This window comes from Corvus moneduloides, chromosome 3, assembly GCF_009650955.1.
Source record: "Corvus moneduloides isolate bCorMon1 chromosome 3, bCorMon1.pri, whole genome shotgun sequence".
Taxonomy (NCBI): Eukaryota; Metazoa; Chordata; class Aves; order Passeriformes; family Corvidae; genus Corvus; species Corvus moneduloides.
Genome location: NC_045478.1, coordinates 99,026,970 through 99,047,562, shown reverse-complemented (window position 1 = coordinate 99,047,562; position 20,593 = coordinate 99,026,970). Strand labels below are relative to the sequence as shown.

General features: G+C 41.4%; 1 protein-coding gene across 1 annotated transcript in view; it reads right to left on the bottom strand.

The window, feature by feature from the left end:
* The window catches only part of PPP2R5A (protein phosphatase 2 regulatory subunit B'alpha), a 42,746-nt gene extending 25,926 nt beyond the window's left edge, over positions 1-16,820 (bottom strand). Inside the window, exon 1 of the mRNA XM_032102942.1 lies at positions 15,974-16,820. Coding sequence (XP_031958833.1) covers positions 15,974-16,124 — 151 coding nt within the window. The 5' untranslated portion in view covers positions 16,125-16,820. The remainder of the gene's footprint in view (positions 1-15,973) is intronic.
* Between the last annotated feature and the right edge of the window lie 3,773 nt (positions 16,821-20,593).

Below are 20,593 nucleotides of genomic sequence, written 5' to 3'. Positions count from 1 at the left end.
GAGCACTGCTGTTTCATCACCAAAAAAATTATCCAGACAAGAAAAAGGCAATTGAGTACTGAAAAATCTTAAGTCTCACTTTAAAACCTGAACAAATCACGAAAAACCTCACACTTCTCTTTAATGTTTTATGATCATTCTAATGAAACAAACTTCATTAAGTCTACACCTTCAACAGTTCACTCTGTGAACAGAATGCCTGTTTCTCAAGTTTCACACCAAACACCTTTCATTTTGTGGCTGGAACAACAACAGTCAACAGTAGGTTTAATATTCAGTAGTTATCTGGTAGAATTGTTTTGTTTCCATAAGCAAAAAGTAATTGCTGAAATGAACTGACATGCCTCCACTGTCCTCCATACTGCTCGCTCTGCCCTGGAAATTCAGGCACCAGAATACTGTATTGTGTTCCCTTTCCCCACCTGACAGTTCTGATCCTATTAGCTGAGCATAACAACTTCAGGGAGCTTTTGAACAAGCCAGCAATTACTACTCCCTCATGAAGAACGATTCACAGTTTTGAATGTCAATTCTGCAGTTTTAACCATTTTTCTTTTGAATAAAATCCTTGCAAGATGCTTATTTTGCTCAGATAACTACAAAGACATGAATTGTTACACTCTGCAAAATAATGAACATCAGCTGTAAAAACATTTGTAAGTTACATAACATTTCAGCTCAGATCTTCTAATATTCTACAGCGGATTGCATGAGTAAGTATTGTATCATAGCAACAAAGCAGTAACAGTGACATGCTGAGGATAAAATCCAAAAAGCCTAATTTAAGGATCGGACACAGGGAGGGCAGGTTTTTTTGTCACTAGCCCCAAGCTGAGAGCCAGACTAACACAGGAATCGAGCCTACTCTTATTTTCCCTCACTACAAACTCAACTATACTCCAAGTTACAAAGGTCCACAAGTGTGGCACAGCGAATACAATATAGTTAAATGATAAAAAATTACAAAAATTAAGAAAAAAAAATTTTAAATGAAGTATCACTAAGCAAAATTTACCTAGAAGTTTCAAAAACCTGAATACTTCTAACCATGGTTCAAACTGACTTAAGATTAAAAGCCAGTAACTAGAATTCATACAAAATAATTAAATCACTTATTACCTTCCCTAGGATACCAAATAAATTCCTGCATTAACCACTTTTAGTTACACACCAGAGTAACAGGGAATCTCTCCCCTACCATGCATCACCAGTCCACTTCATTAGCAACCTGAGCTCTCTCAATTTGTCACGTTTCCTCAAATGAAAAACCTGCCCATTAATCTGTTTTGTTACTATTAAAACTTTTAAAGTAAAACCAAAGGAAGTACCTTCTTCTAAGCATATGTCCTTTTTTCATACTTACAAGGGGAAACACAGTTATTTTATTAACTTACTACTCTAGTCATCTTCAAGAGATGAAAATTATGTGCAACCATGGCAAAAAATAAGGCAACAAGAAAGCCAGTTCTGTTATACCAGCACAACCTGTGTTCATGTGCTCAATCCCTGCTTGACACATTGCACATTTGCCCCAGGAATGTTATGAAAGGTACCATGGGAACCATGTGATTGTTTGGCAGACGGGGGTCCTTAACTTTTCAAAGCCTTGCCTTTAACTATCCCAACACAGTAAAAGTTAGACAACTTTATACCACAACAAAATAATACCACAATAGTTCATTCTAGTTCTAAGAATAAAATAAAGTGTGCCACCATAACTGCATAAACACTGGAGCTTTTAGCTTTAGCAGTTGAACAACCCATGGCATGATTTTTGAACTAGCTTCAATCTAATATTCTATGAAGATTTACATCGTACATATGAAGTGCAAGATAATTGTTACTCTTCAAATACCCTAAATACCATAAAGACCATAGAAGATAAATTAGGTTCAAAGTAGACAGTGGGTGCCTCAATGAAACAACCCTGAATCAAGTATGATTATGGGAAATCCTGAAGACAAAAGCTTAACATCCAGCACCAAAAGAATTATTGCAAATTGTGATCCACTTTAATCATGACTTGCCTCTGGTCATTTCCATGATAGATAGTAGAGATCTTGTACCTGATTAAAATACTTAATTTGATTGTTGCACTTCATAATACTTAAATTCTCCACAGACTACTTCTACTGTTTACAAACCCCCCTCATCACCGACAGTAGCCACAACATTGAAGGACAAAAAGTAGCAAGCAATATGACTTGGAAGTTCTTCCTGAGCAGAAGTTTTAAAACACTGAAACTGTATGATTGTACAGATCTGTCTCTAAATTGAATGCTTTCAGATTTGTAAGGGCATCAGTACAAATCTGATCATAGAATATTGAGTTAAGAGACTAATCTTTCTGGGGAAGGCCCAAGCAAAATATGGAAAGGGAAAGAATTCATAAGAGCTACTTCACTGGTTCATAACTGGAGACACAAACACGCTACAACAATGTCTTCCTGCAATATATTTCTCTCTTATGTTTACAGCCTTCCTCCTGGAAGGAAAAGAAAGATAATTCTCCTTTCTCAACACAATTGTTTACTTAAGACCTTCAGTACAAAGCCAGAGAACCTAACATAATCCTTGATTCATCAACAGAAACCAGACTCTAAATCCACAAAAACTCTCTCAAATACACAAATGACAAGTTCAAAATTCATAGTTTCCCTGCCAGTACAAAATAAACCCTCGCAAACATTTGCAAACATTTTCCATTTTTTTTAAGTCTCTCTAATTAAGTATTTCTACTTTTTCCTGAAAGAGCTACCCCAGGAAGATGCAGAGGCCAGGGAAACAACCAAGGAGTTTTTGTCTTAAAGCAGTTCATACACAGCATTTTCAAGCACTTAGAGGACAATGGTATTATGGAATAAAGTACCACACATCTCCTTAGAACCTGGTGACAACCCTACACTTCTACACAATTTCCTGACAAACTGAATACATGAAAAGGATCATGTCATAATTATGCTGCATTCCACAGTGCAAAGTTTAGGATTTAGTCTCTGCTGTCTGGTTATCTTTACCGCACTATATTCAGCTGTACCCAGTGGTGGAGGAATCTGCTCGAGCAGAACAAAGCCTTAACACTGACATGGAGAGAGGATCACGTGGACTATGAGACACCAAAGCTCTGGTTTTGGGGCTTTTAACTTAAAAGACTCAATGTTGTTGTACAGCCCGCTCCTTTCAGAGACACCATTAGTCTGAAAAAGAGGCAGTGTGATAAACTCTGCCCCATTTACATAAACCAAGCACAGGGAGGCCTATTTCACCTAAATTTAATATTTGCGTTTGTTCTGAAGAGCCCTCATGTACATGATTGTTGTGATCTCTCCTAGCATGAGTGTCAGTGCTGATGTCACAGGCATGCTAAAGCATTGTTAAGAGACGCAGTTTCGGTGAAGTTGATGTTACAACAGGGCACAGAGTGTTTCCATGTTCTCAGAAGTCTCCATCTGTAAGCCTGACAGGCAGCAAAGTCGGTGGCTGACCAAGAGATTGAGGAGAGAGGTCTCCCTCCCTGCTACTCCCTTTCCCATTTACTCCTCCCTTCCCCTTCTCTGTTCCAGTCACATCCATCCATCAGCACCGGCTCTGGAACTTGTCAGGCTCTTCCTAAACTGCTTTAACTCAATAACACAGTCATATTAGTGAGGTTAAATGGCTTCTGGAGGGGCCTGATGTGCATCAGCTCAGGCACAGGATTAGCAATGGGAGCAGAAGCTCTCTGCAGTGAGCTGCTAAGTTAGTTTACCATCTCCTCTGGAACCATATCATCCAACTATTGAGGCATGAGATAATGTGCAGGTAAAATTTTTCAGTTAAGTTAGACACTTTAGAGAATAACACATTTTGGATTTTTTTTGTTTGTTGAGGGGTTTGGTTGTTTTGGGGGGTTTTGTTTTGTTTTAAATCACTTTAAGCTCCTTTTTAAAGAAAAAAATGTATACTGTATACTTGGCTACACTGGTAGTGTACAACATTCCCCAGCAACTCCATATATCCATAAGAGAAGTTCCCAAAATTCCAGCTGTTGGTAGCTCAACAGCCCAGGTGAAACTGATGGGGCTACTCAGATGAGCTCTGTGCAGCACCGTAGGCATCCAGGGAAGTCTTCATCAACAGCTTCAGGTTTTCCACATAAAAAAAGCTTTGTCATCCTAAGGAATAAGTACTATTTTTAGTAGACCAGAGTTGTAGGTTTCCCCTCTGCCCCCTCCAATCAGAATCCAAAGAATGTATTTTCAAAGTACCTGTTACCCCAAAATCTACAGCTGTTGCTAGGACTCTGGAAGGGGCTGAGTGAATTTTTCTGCATGTTGTCAGTAAACAGAACTCTGACTTTCCAGGACAGATAAAGGAGTCAGGATAGAATTATGTATCCTAAAAGTTAAGCAGCTCCTTATTCAAAAGTAAGTTTGTTCACTAGAAAAAGAGGTTTGGAAGACAATCAAGAAAAAGGGCATTTTCAATCATTGTTGAAAGGAAATTCATACTACCTATAGGAGATAAACAAAAAACAAAACAAAAAAACCACACAATACAAACAAAAAACGTACTTGCCAAGAATTGCCAAGTTGGTCAATCCTGTCTAGGACCCATGTGCTCATACCAACATTTAACTTCATTTCAGAAATCAGGACTGCAAAGGAACAATCAAGGTAACAAGCTGAGCTTCTCCTGTACTTCCATTTTTAAGTAAACTATTCCACAGATGGTCATCAGGCAAGACTTGCACACTGCGGCACCCTCCACATGATAAGTCTCCATTCTCTTTTGAAATAGTTAAAAAATCAGAAATTTTGCTCATTGGAATATTCTGAATTTAAGATTAATTCTGTGATACATGCCAGGGAAGGAAAAAAAGAAGGAAATCACACATTAGAAGTAAAAGTAGATGAGAACAACAATCAACTATTCCTTTTATTCACATACAGCACTGTGGTTTAGAAAGTTAGTTACAAGTCTAGGCTACAGATAATTTTTAAGTCATTTAGTAAAAAGTACTCCTGGAAAGCTGTCTCCCACCCAATAAGACACTGTTTGTTCAGAGAGTCTCATCTGCTGCTCCACGTGGCCAGCAGTTGACCTCAACAAATCAGTCCAGAAAATCTGAAAAGCCCATGCTGATCTAACAACATCTGTCACAATTTCTGTGACATGGCTTCTTGCAATGACAATAAACTGCAAGTGTCTTATCTAGATTGTTTCTACTGTCTTCCAGGCTTTCTTATAACATCATATAGTTAAGAGTCTCTAGCTACTACCATGTTAAATCCCTTGATTTTAATTAAGATTTGAGTCAACCAAGATACTGCAGAGAGTAAGAAAGTACCCCACTGAAATGCTTTCGTATTAGTAGCCTTATTTCCTACTGTTTAATTACAGAAGACAACAAGCAGTTAGATGCAAAAACTGATACGAATTATCCTCTTTGGTCCTTAAAAAGTTAGACTCCAGTAACTTGGCCTGCCACAATTCACCTTACTTCTACCACACTTTCTAAAAAAAGGAGACTTAAACCACCATTGATTCTTCAAATAAAAACTCACCAAGCATACCAATCATTGGAACAGGAACAAAAACCACCTTAAAGTCACCCTTAACAAAATGTACAAGTTTAACAATACAAAGGTTACCTCAAGAGCACACCAGCAGTTCAGAATCTAGCTGAAATTCAGTTCCATGCAACAACAAGGAAAAGCAGGGGAAAAAATTGTTCAATGGACTGACACAGTTGAATCAATGTTGTTTTTGAAAGTACTGAGAAGCTGAAGAATTTGCACATGGCTAACCATATGAAGTTTTGTTCAGAGTGATAGTGTATTTATTGCAAAAGGCAAAGAAGTTTCACTTCTTACACAGCTGAAGTGCTATATTTTCAAAAAACAATAACCCCCCCACTGATCTTGTACTTGAAACAAGCTTTCTCTCACCCAGAAGTCAACTATTATGCTCTCCAATGTGTTCATTTATGGTTTTGACACACACTGCTACTTGTATTTGCTGTCTTCATTTGAAACCCATAAAGCAGTTTTAGTGACTGATCATATGGCAGAGTTAAGCCTTTTTTGAATACACTCAGAGCCTCTAAAAATTAATTTAAAACACTAATCTGCCTCTTTAAGGAAGATACTTCTAAATTTAAGGGTGATAAATCCTATCGCAGAATTCACATGCACAGTTCAGGTCATTCAATTGGGAAAAGGAGAGAGTAATTAATTACTTGAATGGGAAATTGTTTCTCAAAAGATGAGAATATGGGATAGATAGCACCTTTAACTTAAAATTATAGAAAGTGATACAACAGCCCAAGAATTAAAACTGCTTTCCCAAACAGAAAAGACAACTCCCAAACAGCTTTTTTGATATTGAAATGCAACGAAGGTTTTTGTTATGGTAAGACAGAGATGCTTTCAAGAAGTCCTCCTAACAAGAGGGCAAATAAAGGTCAAGGTAAAGCCCCGCATATGTAAACGGGTCTTCCCTTTAAAGTCTAAGTCAGGTTACACTGCATGAACCACAAGGTGAAAGCACCCAGAGAGGCTGCACAGAGCAATTTGTTACTCCAGGTAATTCACTCTTGTGCCAGGAAAATTAACCACCAGCAAAACCCAAGAGACTACAGAAATGGAAGGACACTACAGACCAAGCTTCTGAGAGTGTCAAATCAAAAAGATCAGAAGGGACAATTGGTATGGTGCTCCATGTTCCCAAAACAGGAAATCATTTAGATTTTTCCACAAACGGAAGCACTTGCCCTTAGAGAAATACTGTTTATCAAAGCATAATGGTTCTACAAAATTTTGGATTTTCCCATGTAATTTTGAAGATGCAATAAAGCCCCTGACGGTGTGACAAGGCAGACTCAAGAAAGCATTTCGCTCCTACCCTCCTAAGAATTAAAAGAATAATCTGAGCAGCTCTGCTCCCTATTTTATCCCCCAACAGCTGTAGTGCTGTCCACAAATTTTACCAGGGCCCACAGACAGCTGAAAAGCTGGTGACAAAGTTGTGTGCCACACATGCTCAGTAAAAATTTCAGCTTAATACCCATTATCCAGGACATTTTCAAGTAATAGCAACCTAAACACTTTGCTTGATGTTTGACCAAATCAAATTGATTTGCACCTTGTAAGTCTGGAAGGACAGCAACTGTATTTACAACTTAAGTTCCCTTTAGATTAAGTCAACTGCAAAACTCCTGTCTGACTGACATTAAGGTAGTTTATAATGACTGAGCGGTAATTATGAAGTATGCCATAAGTGGATCTGGTGTGGCATTATTAACAGATTAAATATCTATTAACTTGTATTCTTCCCCATCATTTCCTCACCATATCCAAGTATAAAATTAATTTTGAGTAAAATGATGAAGTTGCTCCAGTTTGACATCACACTAGAACATGCAAGTCAACAAATCACGTTTATTTATTTTCCCAGAAACTGAAGAAACACTCATGTAATTTTCACATGGCAATATTAGTGCTAAGTGAAATATAAAAATACCCTTTATTGAAACCAAGTGTAGCTGTTAAACACTATTTAACAGAAGTACAGAAACTCATTTTGCAGTTAATTTAGCACTTAGCTTTTAAAGGTGAAGGAGATGCATAGAAGAGTCATTTAATAGGAAATGTGTGCCAGAGGAAGCAGTCAATCTAACTTCTCAAAAGACAAGGAAAACCCACCTCTTCCCTTGAATTCATGTGTAAATCTCTGTGGAAGTTACAAGTACTGGATTAGCTCCTTGGATAAATATGTACTTCACAAATTGGCTCCACCAGTGTTTCTCGCTTTTCCAAGTCTTCTGGGATAAATAATTTAAGGAGATACTTTATAATTGTGTTGCAGTAACAATGTGTGCAATGTTTAAATTAGATGGGGAACAGAGGTGAAAACCTGGTCATGTTGCATTCAGCGACCCAACTCTCACCACCCGAATGAGAACAGCTCATCCTGAGCAGACAAATACCAAACATTGTGGGATTTCTTTGCTTAATTTAACTGAAGTAGACATTTAGCCTCATAAATAAAAGTTTGAGATCATTTTTTTCATCAATTTTAAGCATCCTCTAACAGTTACACACTCTCTACCAAAAACTGTAAACATAAAGTGTTCAGTAATGAGGGATCCTGCACTTTAAGTACTCTCCCATTTGGCAAAATCTCTTGGCTATTTTTAAACTCAACTTACATCACTTTGATGTATTTGGTTTATTTTGATCCTGCTTCCTACTCTTAAGGGAAAATGAAGAAATATGTATTACCAAACCTTGTCCTTCCTGACTTTACTGTGGGACCAAACCCATGTCACTCAAGAGGGTTCTGATAATCACATCTTAATTTTTCTTCTCCAAACAATAACAACTGTTTGCCTAGAGAATCCAACTAGGCTGAAATACATAAGTTTATTTCCCATACATACTTCAACACCTAAGCTCAGTTCTCACCATTCGTTGCTTTTACATACATGTGGAACCAAAATTTTTGCTGCTTAACAAGACTTCAAGCTTACACACGTCATATGTCAAGCACAGAATTTTTAATGGAAAATATGGTACACTTTTCAAAAGTTACACTAAATTAGAACTCTTTTTTTAAAAGCACTTTCCCCCCCCATACTCTCCCATATAATTTTACCTGGGATGATATTAATAAAATAAAATCTGTGCTTTTGTATTTTGAAGTACCAAGCATCTACAGAAATAAGCCTATTAAATCACTTCTAAAAGCTCACTTGTTTATGCAGTGATGAACTCTGCTAATCCTTTAATACAACTGTAGCAGAAATGAAGCTGTTTCCCCCTTCATCTTTAGACATGTTGCTGTGACTTTTTATTCCTGCTCTTCTTCAGCTCAGCCTTCCTGCCCCATGCTATACTGTCCTTCTCTAAACTTGCTCAACCCACCTCCTCTCTCAGCTCTGAGAAAATCTACTGTGTCGCTTTCATTGTCTGTTACCCACAGCCTGCCAAATCTCCAAGCATGCAATGGTCTCAGATACAAACTTCTAATCAGTAATTTGAAACTTGCATAACATGTGGAAAGCTTTTCTCTTATGGTAGGGAGTAACTTTACCATCTTTTAAATTCTCAAGAGTTTTAAAAAATTATTTACTAGAGATAGGACATCTTCCTTTTGCAGTGTAGTTCTTGAATATACATGCACAAATATAATTTTTGCTGTTACTCTCACCTTGACCTCCCAACTCCAAAGCAAAATTTGTATTTCTCTTCTGAATCCTATCATATCAAGAAAGCTGACAAAACCCATCAATTTCACCAAAGCTTTGCTTGGTAAGGTCAGGAGAAACCTCTCTCAGAAACCTTGGTAAGGGCAAAGAAAAGCAACTTAAGATGAGAATGAGACAGAAATCTTTTCCCAACAGTAAAAAGCAATGCAATAGCATAATTTTTATTTTTTTAATCTATAGCCTTTTCTTTTCACCATACCCATTGCAGCAATACATACGACTATTTTAGCAGGATACAGGTCTGCTGAATTCTGATCAGACTGCTGTTTCTTCCCATAGCCTCCAAACCCTTAAAATACTGAGGCCTAGTATCTTACCCAGAATCCTGCACTTACATCTCACCAGTCTTTCCCACCCCCAAATGTACAGTTATGCTCTCCTCCATTTTAAATTCTCAAGAAAAAAACCTTATATGATGAACTAACTCATCAGCAATCAATTCCTGATGTACAGAACAAAAACCCTAAGCCTGTGAAGTTTCAGGAAGATCATGGGAAGTTCAAAATCCACAGCTGCAATGAAAAGTTACAAAGAAATTAGAAGAGAATATGGCAAGAAACATTTCCAGAAAGTTTCACAGCCAACAGGAGTGATGAGACTCCAAACACCAAGCTCCCTGCAGCCACTGGAGAGGACGTGGCTTCTGCCTTCTCTCCCCACTTAAGCTTTTCCATCATCTCACCAGTTCCATACCATCCCTCCACCTGTAATGTACTCCTGGGCTCTTACCTGTAGAAAATAACAGGTTTTCCCTACACTTGTCTTCTGCCCTAGAAGTACCACAGACAAGAAGCCCAAAGAAAGCTACACAGAACACCTCAGAGCATGGCAGATGGGAGCAGCACAGCAGATCCTGAAGGATCTGTACGTAACAGCTTAGTAAATACCAACCCATCAGTCTTGCTGCTGAGCTACAACAGCTGCAATGGGACCAAAAAGAATTTGGACCAAATGAGATTCATTTGCATATTTGCATTAAGAACCACGTGCTAAGGTCCAAAGTACTGCAAGCATTAAACCTCAACACAGTTTGTTGGGTTTTTTTAATATTGACACTATACAATTTATTTTTCCTCTAGTCTTCAAAGTAGTCTGAATGGGTTTTGCTGAAACTAAGAAAATCAGCCTGAAGAACAGTTGCAAATAAAATTGTCCATACTTGGCATGGAAAACTTCAGTCCAAACAGTTCAGCAATGTTGTAAGAAGCTGAGAATAAGGTCTTGTGAAGGAAAACTGAAGGCAACCTCAACTATGATGAACTCTGCTTTCAAGTCAGAAATATACTATGAAATAAGCGTCTTGTAGACAACATTATTCACTGGCCACAAACTCAGCAAAACTTGAGAGAAACTAATCCAGTAATTCTATCATAGAATCAATGATTCAGACATTAAAAAGAAGCTGTCACCATCCAGTTTCTAGTAGAGCATTTTGCCAAGAGAGTCTTCTAAAACAGGTGTTATTTACTACCTATTCATCTAATTGGGCTGCAGCTCCAACCCTCCAAATCCACATGCTGCTAAAAGCCATAATTTTAACCTGCTAGATTAAAACAGGAATCAGGACAACAAGGGTATAGAAGCTAAATTTTATGGCCTTCTCAATGGAAGTGTCTTTTTTTCATCAGAACACAAAACATATCCCCTTTGTGCTTAAAAAGAATATCAATCTGTCCAGAACTGTTGGTATGACACCTTTTCAAAAGCACTGAATGATTTCAGGATAGACAGATGTTAAAAAAACCCAAATCTATAGACTGAAGAAATCATCTTTTGATCAGATAGCTTGCAGCAGTAACTAATTCCATTAGTATTTCCTACAGTAACTAACATTAAATTCAGCACCCGCAAAACTACTATCTGACTAAACCAGAAAGCAATGAATATGGAAAAAGAAATCTGATACTAAGCTGGCACATAGAAGATATCAAAGATTTAAATAGAAAAGTTCATGTGAAGACTGTCAATAGGCTCTATATTTAGGAGTTGCTCTTGATGGAAGTATATTCTAAGACCAAAAATTCAAGTCTACGGATAAAAAAGGTCAATTTGTTAAGAATTAAAGACCAAAACGTTCCACTCCAAAAACTAGGAACAGTTCCTTAATATAGAAAAAAATTCAAACAGCTCATTTTTCATGCAACTACTACAGCTTTTTCATCTATTATAGGTTGTTTATTTCTCAAGGTTGTAACTTCACTAAAAAGGAAGTTTTGACTACTTCACAGTGCACCCTGCTGAGATTATAGTAAGAGTTAAACATAAATTCCTCACAGAACATCCTTATTCTTCATCTGAAGTAAAGATTCTCACTTTTAAGGAAAAACTCATCCAAGATTATCAGAAGTTGCAAGGGATGTTGAATACAAAAGGTGGAGGATGGGGGACTATAGAAGAGGAAATAACAATGGATCATGAGGGATATAAAAAAACAAGTGCAAATCTGAGAGAGAAAACTGTCCTTTCACTTACAAATATTTATTAAGGCTGTAGTAAAAGTAAACCATTCTAAAACTCTGAAGCACATTTTCCCTTGGGGAGCGAAGGCAACTTAATATGACAAGAAAATTCCTCTCAGCTGTTTTTAATTCCACTTATTTATGTCACTCTGAAGTACTCACTATGTGACTCAAAGTTTGAGGCTTGAACTGATCCTCGGATTCAGTAACATTAAAATTTTACCTATCCAAGGTTACTAGGTCTCCCTGTAACATTGCCACAGAAGCTTAGCTTGAACGCAGCAACTGGTTTTCAGCCAAACCCAAGCTCTCTCTCAAGGGTTTAAGTAAAGAAAAGACCAGACTTAACACCTATTTTACACCGTGTATTTGAATGCTGACACTACACACTGGGAGGTCTTCTTAAAAACGTCTTATTCCAGCACACTCCACCTCTGTAACTCTCAGCCCCACAGAGATCCCTGTAGCTATTGCTAGTCCACGGCTAAGAGATTTCTGGACCACTTTCCAGTTCTTCTGCTGTGTGGGTGAGAGGCATCAGGAAATGTTTATTCTTTCCAGCTGCAGCTGACATGTTTGGTACACAGAAAAAAAAAAAAATTATTTGCTTTACAACCTGACAGGCCATATTAACTATACCAAATAAAAGCAACAAGTTGTGTTTTCTATTCACCACCTTTCACCTGTATTTCTACATGCTTCTTCAACCAAAAATGACAGAGACAAGCATGCATGCATCTACTGGAGAGAGTCAGATCAGGTTCCAAGGTCAAGTTGTAGCTCTTTTTCAAAAATGAGGGTAAATGCCATGTCCTATTGCAGTCTCTTAAAACAATTTCCTATTGGGACAAAATCATCACTTATTAGGACAACAAAAATAACATTCCCTTTGCCAGATTTTTTTAAAAGCAACACTCTCAGAATTGTCCATGAAATGACAAAATTCTGCTGTGTTCCAGCACATTACTTTGGCTGAAGATTCTTCAAAAGACTTATATAATGCAAACTTTAGGTAACAAAATAAAAAGAAGATTGGGGGAGATGAAGCTATTTTTTTTTTCTTTTAAATATAATCATGTCTTCAGTATTCCTTATTCAGTTTCTAAATAATACAGTAAAATGGACACTGTCCTGAATAACAAATGCTTTAGGAAATCTCCTAAATTAACTCAAGAACAAAGTACTAATTTATTTTGAGTATCCTGCCATCAGTCAGGTTTTGCTGAGCTTTCATCTAAACAGGATAGATATCATCACACACAAAAATAAGGTGAATATTAATCACAACACACAATCTTACCATCCCTCCTCTCAATCTCACTCCCCCAACAACACCTCTGAAGGGAAGAGTTCCTGTTACTGGGGTACTACTCAGGACTGTTCCCCATTAGTAAGAGATGCGACGTATCACTGCTTGGAGAAGAAAGACACAGCCAAACTACAGAATTTTGGTAATTCAGAGCAGCAGTACAACGAACTGCAGAAATACATACTTTTAAGATTATCTGTCTAGAGGCTTTGAAACAATACAACTCTGAAAGTGTGTCTCACCATCTGAGCTGGCCATCTCAGTGGCAAACAGAACAGCCCCTAGAGAAAAGGAAAAATACCACAAAACCCTCTACCCAAGAAGGTACTTTCTAAAGTGATAGGTAATTTCTGTTTTTCTTCTGGCACATCTCTCCCTCCAGTAAAATAGATGCAAATGTAGGCCAGTCTGACAAACCTATTGGGGAGTTTTAGAATACTGTTTATTTTAGAATATTTTCTCTTAAAAGTGATGAAATGAGACAGTACCTATAAACAAGATGAAATATTTTACAGCAGCATAATACCAAACTGCTTTTTCATCTAACAATATCCGCTTTTCTCCCAATACAGGTTTGAAATACCAGGTTTAACCATTTATTTGAAGAGGTCTGTAAAAGAAAAAACGTATTCTAATTACATAAGTGTATGCTGAGCACCCGTAGGCATCAGTATAATGACCGTACTTTCCTTTTCCAGCCCCTCCCTGGGAATTCTGGCTCATAATTCTGTAGATGATACTACACTGGCAGCATCAAAACTATCACTGAATTCCATATCAACTTTGAAGAATAAAGCAAAGCTTCATCTTCCCAAGACATATGTGATTAGAACAAATAGTTTCATAAAACGATCCATTTATAGAGAGAGCAAACTCTTTCTAGAACCTTTTTTGGTTTCAGGGGCAAGGAAGGTTTAAGAGGAAAAGGGAGAGAGGGAGCATCAACAGATAAAAAGAAACCATCCCATGTCCATGGTTATGTTCAGCACAAATCAAGCATCACAAACCTAAGGGAGAAAAACAAGCAAAGGAGTGCTGCTTGACTTTCTGCAAACTAGCTACTTGGGATACTACAGCTCATAAAAGTGTATTTTGCTCACAATTTCTGTTCTGAAGCAGGTCTCCAAGGCAAGACTTTACATCTGAATCATAAGCATAAAGACTGATGGGATTTTCCTTTTAGAATTTAAGGCAATAAGGCAATCCAAACTACTATAAAACCCTGCATAACTGAAGAAATTCCTCTGCTGGTTTATGGCTTCAAATTTCCAAATATCTGAGCTGCTGATGCCATGCAAAATTTCTCTGTGCTGTAAGTAAAAAGCTGTAAAATCACACTCACAAAACAACAAGACTTAATAATGCACAGTTAAAAATTTAATATTAAAGTCCCAGCTCAGCAAAGAATGTAAACTTGGACATTATGCTGATTTAAGCTGGAATTACTCCCTGCATAACACATGTATGTTTAACTGTTTGCTGGACCAAGACTCAAACTTTCTGAAGTCTGCCCCCTATGTGCAATATTTACCAAGGGCCTTTACAAGGTCTCAACTGTGGTTTTCTAAAATCCATCTCTAAGGAAAATGTATTGTCTAAACAGCATTGGAACAGCAGAAACTGGATCTTGATTTCAAACAAATTATCCAGCTTATAAATCCCTCAAATCAAACTAGCACACCAAGACAGGACACAATTTCAGAGAGAAAGGAAAGCCCAAAACAAGCAGCAAGAACACCCCTGCTGTTGTTAAAACTAACACCCAAAACCACTGCAGCAAACATGCCAAAACCAAACAAACAACCCTCCCCCATGTTGCTCCCCTGCCTAAGCTTATTTCTAGTCAATAACACTTCTGCTAAGAGCCAGATTTATGATTCACTTACATCTGCCACTCAAAGAACAGGAAAAAAGGGATTGTCTTGAAATACTATAGACACAATTGTAAATGCCATAAAAATCAAACTGAAAAAAAATACTTAATATCTAGGAGTACTTTTAAGTTTGCTATATCTCATTCAGATTTTGGATATTTGCTGCAAATCAGATTTTTTTTTTCCCCTCATCATATGATGCAGCTTCAAAAGCCTTAAGACTTTAAAGCCAGTGGAAGCAAAATTAACGTGCTAGGTCAAGTTAGAGTAATCGCCCTCCCTTATTTTTCAGGTCCCTGACAAATGCTTTAATAACAAGTTTTGTATTCTCTGTCCCACAAGTACTTTTTGTAATTTTTGAAATACACAGAAATTTATTCTGATGTTCAAAGATGCAGAAGGTTGCAATGAACTTCGCTTCATTTTTGTAACCTAATCAACTGAGCCTTCTCAGATTTTAGCTGCAGCACAGTGGATAAAACCTGCACGGTCTATTTTCAGTGGCAGCAATGCCAGCATCCAGAGTTTCCATTCACTTGAGAGTGTTTCCACACAGCACTGTGTAGGAGAAAGCCTCCGAAGCAACTCCTGAAGAGCAGCAAAACGTTGTTCAAACAGTGTCCAAGAGCGGTGCGAAAGCACCGAGCAGCCGAACGCAAACTCTCTCCGGTAACTCAAGATGTTATGCCACGGGCAGAGCTCCTCTCCGCAAAATCCCCCGTGGGAGGAGCCACCGCTCGCTCCCAGGTTTTAGCGCTCAATTCCTTGCTCTCCTGAACACAACTTATCGTCTACATTTTCCTCAATAAGACCTTAAAAAACACGCGAACCAGGCAAAAAAGGGGAGCGGCGAGTTAGTGGGGTCAGCGCCCGGGACAGCGCGGGAGAGCCAACCCGTGCGGCGCTGGTTTGTGTGAGCAGAGGAGGAATTCCTGCCGCGGGGTCCCTACCTGGAAAGCACCGGGGGCAGGGGAGGACACGGCTAAAGGGCAAAGGGTGCGGGGCAGGGGCCAAGCCAGGGCAGGCGGTGTCGGCAGCGGCACCTGCAGCCGGAGGGGAGGGCGAGAGGGCAGGCTCGTACCTTTGAGCTGGGGCAGCGGCGAGAGCTCCACGGGGCTGCCCTGGCTGCGGAACTGCGAGGAGCCCTGCGAGCGCTTCTGCCTCTGCGCCTTGCGCACCGATTTCCGTGTGAAGCCATCCACCTTCTCCGCGGCAGAGATGGCCGCCGACATGGCTGGGCGGCGGGGCGGCTCTCCACGAGCATATATTGTACCGGAGGGAGAAGCGGGCGGGCAAAAAAGAAAGTGGCTTAAAAAAAAACCAAACCAACAAAAAAACACCACCAAAAACGAAGTCCTGGCTGTTCTCACACACCACACCGACGAGGAGAGGAGTGGAGCGAGCTCTGCCGGGCGCTGGGGAGGCTCCCGGGTCGCTCCTCAGTTCCTGCTTCCCTCGCCGTTTCCTCCCCGCGCGGAGCCGGCGGGGGAGCGGAAGGGGGGAGGAGGAGGAGGAAAGGGAAACCAAACAAACAAACCCAAAGACAACTTTGCCCGGCGGGGCGGGGGCGGGCGAGCTCCAAACTTTCCCTCCCGGGGTCCCGCTCTCCTCAGGGCAGGCGCGGCGCGACCCGCCGCGGGACGGGCTCGGCGGCGCCGCTAGCCCGCTCCCGCCTCGCTCGCTCCGCGTCCCCTTCAGCCGAGCCCGCTGTCATCGGCCGGACTCGCCCCCGGGCTTCAGCTGCTCGCTTCCACACGCCCCTTCTCCGCCTTCAGCCGCCGCCGGGTGCTCCCCGCGCCTCCGCCGTCATCTCGCCCCGTCACGCTCCGCCGGGGGCCGCCGCGAGTACCGCCACCAGAACCCCAGAGTCACCGGGCAGCGGCCGCGCAACTTGGCGGAGCGAGCGGAGTTGAGCGGAGGGTGGGGGGAAGGGGCGGGACGGGGGCGGCAGCAGCGGCCGCGGTTGGCGGTGCCGTAAGATTGACGGCTCAGAGCAGCCAATGGAAGGAGAGGACCGCGGAACACCCTCCGCTCGGCCCGCGGCGGCCGGAGAGGGACGCGGGAGTTGGGCCGCGCGCTGGGGACTCGATGATTGACAGCCGGCTCCTCCAACCGGGAGCGGGGAAGGCGGGGTGGGCGGGGTTTCCCGGCGGAGGGAAGGGGAAGCGGCGGGATGGCGGGCGGGGCGCGCGCCGGCCAATCCCGCGGCGGAGAGGGAAGCGGCGCAGCGGGCCCGGCGGGTCCCGCGCCGCGGCGTTCCGCGCCCTGCGGAGCCTGCCCGGGGATGCTTCTCACAGGGACACTGCCAAAACGGTGTTTGACCGGGAGCCGAGCGCGCCGGGAGTCGCGGCAGCGCGCGGATGCGCTCCCAAGCGCGTCTCCGTGCCATCTCCCGAGTGCTCCTTTTTTTTTTTGCCCACCCTCCCGACGCCTTAGCACTTTATGTCTTCCGTCCGTCTCCGCGTGGACTCGGGTGTTCGACGATCAGCGTTGCCGCGGTGTTTCCTTTCTCGCAGCGAGCCGCCGGCTGCCGTGTCGCGGGCTGGAGGCAGAGCCTTGCCTGAGCCGAGCACGTGCTGCGCTTCCAAGGATGGGTGTGTAGGGAGAAACCGGTCCTGCTGCTTTGTGCGGGTTCTGCGGGTCGGGCTGAAGCCTGGCCGTGAGAAAGGAGAGCTGGGACTGCCGCAGCACGCAAAAGCCGTGACCGTGCGTGCGCTTCGGGGCTGCATTAAATCTCACTTGGGCTGTCCCGTTTCCATGTACAATTCCCCCCTCCCCCGTTTTGAGCTGCAGAAACGTGGGATGCCTTACCTTGTAGCCATTCACGTAGAGCTACGTTTTATGCACATCAGCACATTTCTTTTTACTATATAGTTTTAGATACCAATTCAGCAGTAAGTGTAGTATTTCAAGCACACACTCAAGTTTCAGTAGCTGCGGTAGGGCATAAGTACAGTAACATCACTGTAAATGTTTGTAAAATGCCTTCATGAGTTTGACTTTGATCTTTGTGTCTATAAACCATAAATCAAAAGCCAAATGATTATAGCTTTACGTGAACATGAAAGGCTAAGACTGTGGAAGCCTGTTCAGTAGAAACTCTCTGTTTCCTTCTGTCTCTTTTTTTTTTTCCTTTCCTCTGTCAACACAGTCTCTAACTTGTGCACTTCCCATCCTTTTTGCTTTTGGTGAAATGATCTTTAGTAGAGAGAGGGAGTATGGGCCATTCACTTAAGAGTGATCCTTGTGGGTCTTTTCCAACTCGGAATATTCTATAACTCCTATCTGCTGAGCTGAGCTCAGAGAATCCTTTTCTGTACACTTTAGATTCAGTTCTGGATACAACATATCTAGAATTATAGGGTACCAGTGTAATATACTTTTTTCTTTCTTGTAGGTGTGTAGACTTTTTCATTTAATTTTTAAAAAATGTATTAGAAAATCCATTTTACAGACAGCATAGCAGTCTTCAGGCACTTGTCCTTTAAACTGCCAGCTCCTGTATTGTTTCTAGTAAAGGAAATCCTTGCATTCCTTACCTGGTTAATTCACATTTCACTTCAAGGCCCACAGCTCCTACTGAGAGATCACTGGGGCCAAGCCCCTGTATCCTCTGTGTTCCTCTGTTCCTGCCTGCCCCCCAACAGCTGTCATTTTCTTCTATGGCCATTTTTAGAAACTGACACTGCCCAGCATGTCCTGTGTACTGTTTATTGGCAACTCAAGCCTTGGTGCCAGTTCCCAGTGTAAAAGAGTCTACCTTAGAGCTTCATCAATATTTCAGAGTTTGTTAAGAAAGCCTGCTGCAAGTTCTAGGTAATGTAAAAATGTTTTTCCGAGGTTTAAAATATTTTCTCCAAGGTTGCTTAGGCTTAGAAATGCTGTTTGAAACCGTGCTGTAAAAATCTGTTGGCAGTAGAAATCCATGACACAAAGACCTCCATAAATAATAGGTGTAGTCTTGCAGAGATGGGATTTTCATATTGACTGCACTGGAAGATATTTTCAGACTGCATCTTCATGTATCATTTGTAAAAGAAACATTGGTGAACTCTGAGTCAGCCACACAAAATGAAACTTCTCTCAAATAAGTGAGAAGTGTCTTTAGCCACTGAGTTTTCTTTTGCCTTTTTAATAGAACTCTTCTGTTTCAGAGAAGAATGAGCAGCAGCTCTGGAGACCAGCTACTGTTTCCCAAACTGAAATGGTAATGTTTGCATTAAGTTGTGCTTGCAGTTAGTGGAATTCCATGGATGCATGAAACCATTGGAACATACAGGCCTGCAGGACTGGGGTATTTGGAGATAAAAAATGAAAGTGAGAGCTGTGAGTGGCAGTCTGAAATAACTGTGTTTGAGAAGGCTGGAGATTGCCCTTCCCCGCTTTCTGCACATACTGCTTCCTACACAGCTGTCGGAGCTGCTCTGAGTCAGCTTCTGAAGCCCCTGTTTTTCAGAGTGTATTTAAAGGCACACAGGGACCCTGCCAGGTTACAAGCTGCTGGCTCCAGATTAAATTCATCAAAGTCCACAGTGTCCACAGAGAATGTTTTGAATAGTAATTTTATGCCAAGTTATTTCCTAAATTAGGGCCCTCAATATGCCCTGAAGCCTTGATTCTGCAAAACCTCTCGCATGTCTCTAACTTGGAGGAAGTCTCATTATCATTCATGATCGTTATTCAGAACACAGAAGCAACATTCTGGAGCAGATTTTACTGAAAGTCACATTTACAGTTCTTTTCATTTAGTCACGGGGGATTATTTTCTGCACTTTCTTAGCATCTTTTTACCCAGAAGAGAAACTCTTGGAAAGGTGAACATGAAGCATCATTAACTTGCAGAATCCTGGCCAAGTTGGCTTGCAAGCGTGGTGCTTCAAGTACCAGGTTGCTGCTGGGTTTTTGCTGCTGGGAGCTGCCTCGCTGCCAGCAGATGAGGAGTTAACTACAGCTCTGCTTTCCCATTCTTCTATACAGATGCTTGGAGGCCAAGCTGCCAGAAATCTAGCTCTTCTCAGAGACAGTGGGAGGAATATTTTAGTAAAGAGGATGCCTGAAGTGGGTGAACTCTCAGCCAAGAAGGTTTGTGGAGAAAATTTTATTTCCCTCTCAAAATGAAAATGAAAATGAAAAGCCCCGTTGACTGCAACTGTGCTTATGTTTACTACCGCACAACCCCAGGAGTTTTTCAGGGTATTTCATAGAATCATAGAATGTCCTGGGTTGGAAGGGACCTTAAAGACCATCTCATCCCAAACCCCTTGCCATGGGCAGGAACACCTTCTGCTAGACCAGGTTGCTCAGAGCCCCATCCAACCCGGCCTTAAACTCTCCCAGGGATGAGGCATCCACAGCTTCTCTGGGCAAGCTGTTCCAGTGCCTGACCACCCTCATGGTGATGAACTTCTTAATGATATGTGTTCTAAACCTACCCTTTTTCAGTCTAAAGCCATTGTCCCTTGTCCTGTCACTACTTGCCCTTCTAGTCAGTCCCTCTCCAGCTCTTTTGTAGGCTGCCTTTAGATACAGGAAGTGCTCTAATTTCTCTCTGGAATCCTCTCTCTTCCAGGATGAACAACTCCAACTCACTCAGCCTGCCTGCAAAGGAGAGGTGCTCAATCCTAGCTTAAAATACTTCCTGGACTAATGCCCCAGTAAAAGCAAGTGAGATATTCACCTAGTTCAGGTTAAATTGTATGTT